The sequence below is a fragment of the Hylobates moloch genome, unplaced genomic scaffold (genome assembly GCF_009828535.3).
Source record: "Hylobates moloch isolate HMO894 unplaced genomic scaffold, HMol_V3 SCAFFOLD_10, whole genome shotgun sequence".
NCBI lineage: Eukaryota > Metazoa > Chordata > Mammalia > Primates > Hylobatidae > Hylobates > Hylobates moloch.
The window spans coordinates 19,417,656-19,426,481 of NW_026652285.1; the positions used below are offsets into that span (position 1 = coordinate 19,417,656).

General features: G+C 56.1%; 1 protein-coding gene across 1 annotated transcript; it reads left to right on the forward strand.

The window, feature by feature from the left end:
* Nucleotides 1-939: 939 nt before the first annotated feature.
* On the forward strand, nt 940-6,196 carry DLX3 (distal-less homeobox 3). The gene is made up of 3 exons (XM_032162601.2): nt 940-1,489; nt 2,573-2,763; nt 4,328-6,196. The coding sequence occupies exons 1-3, from the start codon at nt 1,165-1,167 to the stop codon at nt 4,673-4,675; spliced, it is 864 nt and encodes a 287-aa protein (XP_032018492.1). The 5' UTR covers nt 940-1,164; the 3' UTR covers nt 4,676-6,196.
* The last annotated feature ends 2,630 nt before the right edge of the window (nt 6,197-8,826 follow it).

Below are 8,826 nucleotides of genomic sequence, written 5' to 3' on the forward strand. Positions count from 1 at the left end.
TGCACACACATAGCTTTGGAGATAGTTCTGGTATCACCGGACAGGCTGTACATCCCCATCAACCTCTAAATCCACACAGGCCTGCTTCCCCTTCTCCAATAGGATCCTCCTAGGGTGAAATTATGTCTTTCATAGGCTCAAGACACTTTTGCCTAGTGGGCACCTTCCTTCATAAAAAGAAAATTTTTAAAATTACATTTTTGTAATTATGTAATACAAGAATATAATAGCAATGACTGCATTGCTATTGAGATAATATATTAATATCATATATTCAAACATTCTCTTTCACCTAAAAGATGTTTTCCTTTTCTTCTGATTTTAAGAGAAACCATTTTCAGGGGCCGTGAGTCCTCACCACTTTGGGTACATTTGTGTGCCTGTCATTTGCACAGTGCGTGCACACGTGTGCACACACACACAACCATACCCCACTTTAGACCATCTCTTTCCACAAACACCCAATGGGCAAACTCCCCTCCTTCCCTACCTCACCTAAGCCCAACTCTCATCCCCCAGCCAGAGAAACAGACTGACAGATCCTGGGGGCTCTATAGAGCAACCCTTCCCCTCCACCTCCACGCCCCTCCTTCAGAGAACTTATCTGGGCTGGAGCTACAAGAGTAGTAAGGAGGGTGTGTGTGTGTGTGTGTGTGTGTGTGTGTGTGTGTGTGTGTGTGTGTGTGTGTGTGTGTGTGTGTGTGTGTGTGTGTGTGTGTGTGTGTGTGTTTTGAGTAACAACAAAGACTGGGAGAAAGAGAAGAGAGAGGAGGGAGGAGAGAAGGAAAAGGGAGAGAGAGAGAGAGAGGAGGGCAGAGGAGCCAGAGAGCAAGAGCGTGTTTTGCCTGGAAGGCAAGACTTGCAGCCAATCAGCGCGTAGGAGCCTCCCTCTGCGACTCCACTATTGAGTCTATAACCGGCTGGCCGGGCGGAGCTGGCAGCATTTGACTGTGGCTTGGGACGCGAGGAGAGGCGCGCAGCGACCGCCTGACGGCAGGCAATGGTGTAAGCGCCTCTCGGCCTCCCCCTCCCCCAGACGCGGCCGGGTCCTCCCCTCGCCTTCTGGACACACACCCCTGCCTCGTCTCTTCCGCCTCTCTTGCATTCCGGTCCGTTCCTGTCCTCCGCGGAGGCCAGCCCTGGGGAGGTGCAGCGCCCGCCAGGATGAGTGGCTCCTTCGATCGCAAGCTCAGCAGCATCCTCACCGACATCTCCAGCTCCCTTAGCTGCCATGCGGGCTCCAAGGACTCGCCTACCCTGCCCGAGTCTTCTGTCACTGACCTGGGCTACTACAGCACTCCCCAGCACGATTACTACTCGGGCCAGCCCTATGGCCAGACGGTGAACCCCTACACCTACCACCACCAATTCAATCTCAATGGGCTTGCAGGCACGGGCGCTTACTCGCCCAAGTCGGAATATACCTACGGAGCCTCCTACCGGCAATACGGGGCGTACAGGGAGCAGCCGCTGCCAGCCCAGGACTCAGGTGAGGGCCACGGGGTCGCGAGGACAGTGGGAGACACTGGAAGGTTTCCGAGGGAGGAAAAGGCATAGACTGGAAGCCAAAATCTAGGAAAACTTCTAAGAAAAGTACTGCCTGGAGTTAGAGAAGTTGGCCTAGATGACCCTCAGAGGGACCAGGCAACCTTCCAGCCCCGGGTGTGCAAGCATTTGGGGCGCGATGTGCGCGGTGCGCCGCGGTCCGGGATGAGGATCGGGGTGAGCTGACGGAGGAAGGGGAAGGCTGTGGGTTGTCAGGAAACCTCCGAATCGAGGTGATTTCGTGGGCATTTCAGCAGGCGATCCTCGATCAAGTCGCAGAGGGCTTGGGGGTAGGCGGCAGGGGCTGGAAACTCTAGGGGCCCTCCTTTGGATAAGGGATGAGGAGACTAGGAGTCGTGAGGGGGCAATGAGAAGGACCTACGGAAGTTGCAGGAAAGCGGAGGGAAGCAGCCACTGAGAGGCAGAGAAGCTGAAAAAGGGAAAAGTGAAGGCAGCAAGAGGGAAGTATGGAAAGACAGTGAGAGAAAGGGCAGAAGAAACAGGAAAGGAAGGAGAGAAGGAAGGGGGGAAGAAGGGGGACAGGGAAAGAAAGAAAGTCTGCGCTATCCTTGCAACTTTTCTGAAAATCTAAAGCGATTCTAAAATGAAACTTTTTTAAAGGGCGGGGGCTGGACGGGAAGGAGCGAGAGAAACAACCGACGGCGAGATGGGACTGGGAAGGGGGCGGCCAGCAGCCGGGCGGCGAGGAGCCCCGAGGCTGGGAGGCGAGCCGGGAAGGCGTCGTGAGCGAAGCCGAGGCGGTCCTCGCGCAGGCGGCGGCTGGCGCCGGGGACAGTGCTCCGGCGGCCGGGCGCGGAACTGGGAGTGCCGCGTTGTGGGCCGCGGCCGGTTCCGGCTCTGGGGCCGCGGCTCCCTCCTGGGCCGCGGGCGGCTGAGCGCGCGGCCGGGAATCCCGCGGCTAGTCGGTGGGCGGAAGGGAGGAGCGTCCGGCGGGGCCCTGGAGGGTCGCAGGAGTCGCAGGCCGAGGCTGAGCCGCCCCCTCTTCCGCCCGGTGCGTTCCCCGCAGTGTCGGTGAAGGAGGAGCCGGAAGCAGAGGTGCGCATGGTGAATGGGAAGCCCAAGAAGGTCCGAAAGCCGCGTACCATCTACTCCAGCTACCAGCTGGCCGCCCTGCAGCGCCGCTTCCAGAAGGCCCAGTACCTGGCGCTGCCCGAGCGCGCCGAGCTGGCCGCGCAGCTGGGCCTCACGCAGACACAGGTTGGTGTTTGGCTGTCCAGGGCCGTGGGGGCGCGCGGGACCCCGTAGTTCCCCCGGCGCTGCCGAGCCTGGCTGGCCATTGAAGGGCCCTGCGGGCTCCTGGAACTCTGGGGCGTGCGAGGTTCAACTTCGGTCGGAAGGTTCTGCGTTAGCACGTGTACAAGTGAGCATATTTGTGAACCCGTGCAACTGTGTATGTCTGTCCCAGGGAGAGGTGCCCTCCTTCCCCTACTGCAGAATCCCCAGCTCCCAAGTCCCCCAGCAGTGCTGGTCACTTAGTAGGAGTCCACATCGTGTTTTCCCTCCAGGCTAGGCTTGTGTGCAGACTGTCGGTGTACATGTATAGGCGAGTGTGTTTGCACACGTGCTGTGTGGGTCTGCATGCACCGGAGGATGCTCATATAAGGAGTGTGATCCTGCCAGGGTCATTGTGCATAACGATGGGGGCACGTGTGTGTGACTGTGCGCCCTGAATGCATGTGCGTTCTGAATGCATGTTCAGAAATGTGTGCTTGCATCAAAATACCACATTCCTGCTCAGCACCTGAACACTCAGAGAGGCCAAATTCCCTACCTGAAGGAGATGAGGACTCAAAAGTGAGTGCCCCACCTCCACCCTCATCCAGTCCCTAAAGCCCCCAGCAGCTTGTCACTGCTCAGGGGAGGGGCAGTGGATGCCTGGCTCCCTCCAGGTGTTGACAGGCGGGCCTAGGTTGCGGCTGTGGCTGTGGTTGCGTGGGGCCCCATCCGCCGGGAATCTGGGTCACCTGGTGAGGAGCTGATTCATTGTTTGTACCAGTCATGGGGTGGGGAGTGGCAGGGGGAGGGGGAGATACCCCAGGGGAAATTTGGGGAATCATGGCTCACCTGCTCCTGAGTCCCCAGGTCACCCCCATTATCCAGCCCGAGCCCAGGAGAACTTCTCCACGCCTGAGTGTGTGAATGTGGGTGCTCATGTTGTGGGGTGCTTATCTGGGTGTATCTGTGTCTGTGTGTATTTTTATTGTCTGGTGTCTGTGTGTGAGGCTGTGAGTGGGAACGTGGCTGGGTATGGAGATGTGTACGTGGGTGTATTTGTCTCTGTGTATCTGTGCACCTCTGCTTATGGGTGTCTAATGTGAATGAAATGCTACCAACCGTCCATCTCCCACCTCAACGGCCTTTTATTGAGTGCGTACTACATACCAGGCTGCTTTAAGTTTTTTATATGTCGTACCTTATTTGAGCCTCAGAATGACCCTATAAGGCAGATAATAGTGCTGTTCTCATCCTCATTTTGCAGGCAAGAGGAAGGCAAGAACCAGAGAGGTTAAATAACTTGCCCAAGGTCATGCTTAGTAAGTGACAAAGCAGAATTTGGACCCAGGCAGCTGAATGTTCCTAGCCACAATTCTACCCCAGATCCAAGAAACTGGTGTCCCCGGAGTCAGGAGGCCTGTTTTTTGCCTGATTCTTATGTGAAATTGGGTTCTGGCCTTGCTTTTTCTTGGCTGGGTTCTTCCCAGGGTTTTTTGTTTTAGCATTCTGAGAGGCTAACTAGCTACCCCTTTCTTCTCTGGCCCAGGTGAAAATCTGGTTCCAGAACCGGCGTTCCAAGTTCAAGAAACTCTACAAGAACGGGGAGGTGCCGCTGGAGCACAGTCCCAATAACAGTGATTCCATGGCCTGCAACTCACCACCGTCACCCGCCCTCTGGGACACCTCCTCCCACTCCACTCCAGCCCCTGCCCGCAGTCAGCTGCCCCCGCCGCTCCCATACAGTGCCTCCCCCAGCTACCTGGACGACCCCACCAACTCCTGGTACCACGCACAGAACCTGAGTGGACCCCACTTACAGCAGCAGCCGCCTCAGCCAGCCACCCTGCACCATGCCTCTCCCGGGCCCCCGCCCAACCCTGGGGCTGTGTACTGAGCACCCACCTGGCCTGTACCCTTGACAAAGGACCCCAGGACCAGGCAGAAGGCGCCTCTGTCCTAGCCACTCAGGAATCATCGAGGAGCACAGGGAAAAGGAACTCCCTTTCCCCCTCCCTTGCCCCTTCCTCCAGGGACCCAAGCGCTTCCAGATGACATTTGCATGGACCAAGGATGCCCCTTGAACCTCCCTCCCTCTGCCTAGACACTGGGGTGCCCCTCCAGATGTGGGGACATTCCACCCCAGTGGGGACAGCCGTTCTCCTACCTGCTCCAGGAGCCTGGATTGGCTTTAAATGGCTCATCATCTTCCAGCTTCTTAAACTCAGTGCCTGTTCCCAGACTGGAGACCTTGGGATGGGGGAGAGTGTGGAGGGTTTGCGGGTCCTGCCTGTGCTGGGGCACCTGGCACCGTGGATCTTAAAACTTGCCAGGCCTAGTTCCTCCTGAGCCACTGGTGGTCTCCCCCTGCTCGAGCGGCCCCTCGGCCGATAAGACAGCGGACATCATGACGAGGACTCTGGGTGGGGACCTGAACTGGTCACTGCCCTGCACTTCTAGCCCTCATTTAAGATTTGAGGGTGAAACCAAAGAAAACCCCCTAAGTGAGGGAATCTTTTAATGTTTGTGGCTTTAGAGGAAACAACTAAAGGAGCCATCTCTCTCCCCTCTCCTCTGTTCTGAGAGGAGGGATGGGTCTCAGACGTTTTTCCTATGGACTTATTTCTTCCATGTCCAGGACTTTGCACAACTTTGGTTTTAAAAGCTGTTGAAAAATAGGAAAACAAAGGGCATTGTTCACAGATAGGGCCAAGTCTCCCCTTGCAAGGGTGCCTCTGTTCTGTCCCTGCCCCCACCTCACCTTCTCTACTCCTCCGGTAAGTTGGCAGTTTTGGTGCCAAACCCCAAACCTCCAAAGAGACATACCAGGACAAACCCCCAAACACCTCCTTTCCGGTGGCCTTGGAAACAGATTGCTCCGAGCTGGAGAATGTCGGGTGAGGTGCATGGGAAAGGAGGGAAGAGTTAGAACTTGTGCCTTTTGGAGTAAGGGGTAACTGCCGGAGGGCTGGTGGCACTGCCCCTCCCTGACCCAGACATCCCACTAAAGCTAACTTTCCTCCACCTATGATGCAGTAAAACATCGAAAAAAAAAAAAAAAAAAAAAGGAGAGGTAGAAGACTGTAGCTATATATATAAATATATAGTAAGTTTTTTTTTTTTTTTTTTAAGAGCAACAGAGAGAAGCAGCCTCCTCCCTGCTGCGGTTTCCTATTTATGTGGCCATGTTCCTCCTGGACGGATCTCCCTGTGTGTTTCAAGCTGAGAGATGTGGGCTCCGGCTGGATTTGGGTTTTGTGGGAGGTGCAGGGGCCAAAAGAGACGTGGTAGGTCTCCAAGAGTCCCACCCGGAGGGGGAAGAAGCAAAGCCATCTCCCACCCTCTTCCAGCCTTCTCATTTCTGCTTTCTTACTGGACTCATCTTTATATATAATGTTAATAAAAAAGACGAAAATAACCACTGAGCTCTTTGAACTGGAGGCTGGTAGCAGCTCTTGTGGGGAGGGTCTGAGAGTGGGGAAGGTGTCCAGTGGGGAGGCACTTCTGAGCTCTGAGGGAGACGGGGCCCGCAGGAAACCACTGCTAAGGTGCTGGGCTGGGCCTGGCCCCTGGTGGCAGGTGTTCCTGAAACCATGGCTGTCCCCAATCTGGGCAGGTCTTTGGGGGAGGCACCCAGAAGCAGCTTCCCTGACTCCACTGCTTGGCGGCTTGGTGCTCAGAATCAGACAGCTCCCTCTGCACCGCCGCCGGGTCACCTCAGGGCTGGTCTTTGATCTGGAGCTCACATGCAGACATGCTTGCACATGTGTGTAACCCCCCTGCCTCCACGCCTAGGCACTCCTGGCCCCTCACCCTCCTGTCTGTCCCTTTCAGCTTGGGGTGAGGGTGGGGCCTCAGTCAGGGGGACACCACTGCTCCCTCAGCGGGGAGGGACCTAGCACTGTGATCCAGGCCTGGTGATGGGGGAGGGGTCTGTGTTTAATTCTCAAGGAGGGCTCATGCCCTGACTCAGAGCCTTTTCACTGCCGCCACCCTCCTCTTCTAGGTGCCCAACTCCAAGGCTTTGGAGACGGAGAGCTGGAGGTGGCAGAATGAATGGAGGTGTGTGAGAGTGACACATCTTGGCACAGACGGGAGACAGCGTGAATGCATGCACACGCTTGTGAAGCTACCTCTCTCTCGCATGCATCAAGACACACAATGACATCTCCCCATCATCACACACACATGGACTCCCACTTGAGGCAAACCTGTCATCTGCAGACACATCCACAGACGCAAACACACACCTGAGATATGTTGGCATCACACAAGGTACAAAGCCAAAGCCATAATACTCCAGGAGATGCAGGCTGCCAACACAGGTGCACAGACACACATCACTCAAGTCACCCTAGCATCAGACACACACACACACACACACACACACACACACACACACACACACAGAAGCAGAGAAGCTCCCTGTAATGGAAAAAGTCAGATAGAAAATCAGTAGCATGGCCACGCATGGTAGCTCGCACCTATAATCCTAGCACTTTGATAGGGCAAGGCGGGCAGATTATTTCGGCCTAGGAGCTCGAGACTAGCCTGGGCAACAAGGTGAAACCCTGTCTCTACAAAAAACACAAAAATTAGCCGGGTATGGTGGCATGCACCTGTACTTCCAGCTACTCAGGAGGCGGAGGTGGGAGGATTACTTAAGCATGAGAGGTCGAGGCTACAGTGAGAAGTGATCACACCACTGCACTCCAGCCTGGGCGACAGAGCAAGACCCTGAAGAAAAAAAAAAAAAAAAGGAAAGAACGAGAGAAAGAGAAAGAAGAAAAGAAAACACTACCCAACAGCCGAGGTGACCCAGCTCAGATAGGAACCTCTGTGTCAAGGCCCTCAGTTGCCCCATCTGTCAAATAGGGATAACGATCCCCACCCAAAACAGCCTCTGGGGCTGTTCTGAGGCACACAGCAGACTAAGGATGAGGGAGAAGGAGCGGGTCTCAAGCTCACAGAAGGGATTTGTTGGACACTCACAGCCACACAGATGGGGGAACCTCCAGCAGGGCTCCAGTGCTGGGGAGACCCAGACCTCATCCAGTCCCCTCCCTCTCAGAAGGTAGGCTCTTCCCTCCCCCATGCCCGCAGGAGGCGGAAGGGAGGAGGGCCTCCAGCCCACGGACGCCAGCCGGGCTGGCAAGAGTTAAGGTGGCAGCTGCCAGGCAGGGCTGAGCTGAGCAGTTTGGTTTGAGGGCTGCGTGCAGGCGGGAGCAGCGAGGCGGCAGCCGGGCAGACTTGCTGGAGACACTGCATTTTATTAGGGCTGGGCTGCCAGCAAGGGGAGGGAGAGAGAAGGAAAGGGCAGAGAGAGAGGAAGGAAGGAGGGAGGCAGGGCGGGCAGGCGGCGGCTCTGGGATGAAAGGGTGTTGTAAGCTACCTAATTCCTCCCTGCTCATCCCGGCTCTGTCAGGCTGGATTAACTGCCCAGGTGACCTCCTGCGGGGGTCAGCCCCACCCCTGACCTCCCCTTCCTCCTCTCCTCACCTCTGGGCCAGGCAGGTCACCCTCTTCATCAGCCCTGGTGGGGGCCCCCCACAAGCACAGGGGCTGGGGGTGGAGGCCCTGGCAGGGTACCAGGGTAAGCCTGCTGAGCCCATCTTCTACCAGGTGCTTCTTGACTACACCCATGGCCTTGTGACAACCTTTGTGAGGCGGGGAAGGAGCAGGGCGGGCTAGGGAACCCCAGCCTGCCCTGAGGGTCACTGTTCTCCAAAACTTAGACACAGCTGGCATTCGCTAAACTCCTACTCCGTGCCAAGCACTTTTCATGTGACCTTCACAACAGCTTGGGAGGTAGGTGGTATAGTGCCCATTCATCAGGTGGGAAAATGGAGGCAAAAGAAATTTAGTCTCTGCTGAGGTCACATAACTCATACCTGCCAACGCTAGAATTTGAACGTTAGGTCTGGAGAATGGGTGCTGTTAGTGGGCTTTTCAGAATCTCTGGGCATCCCAGTGCAGACTGTCTGAAAGCTGGAGCCACCGCAGCCCCACCCACCCCAGCTGGCCAGCCCTCCTCCCTGGGTTCTTCCC

What these genes read in the sequence shown, in the direction of transcription:
- DLX3 (XM_032162601.2), top strand. Translation starts at nt 1,165, where the DNA reads ATGAGTGGCTCCTTCGATCGCAAGCTCAGCAGCATCCTCACCGACATC. An exon ending in GCTGCCAGCCCAGGACTCAG is followed by an intron (nt 1,490 to 2,572) that starts GTGAGGGCCACG and finishes CGTTCCCCGCAG; the next exon opens with TGTCGGTGAAGGAGGAGCCG. An exon ending in TGGGCCTCACGCAGACACAG is followed by an intron (nt 2,764 to 4,327) that starts GTTGGTGTTTGG and finishes TCTCTGGCCCAG; the next exon opens with GTGAAAATCTGGTTCCAGAA.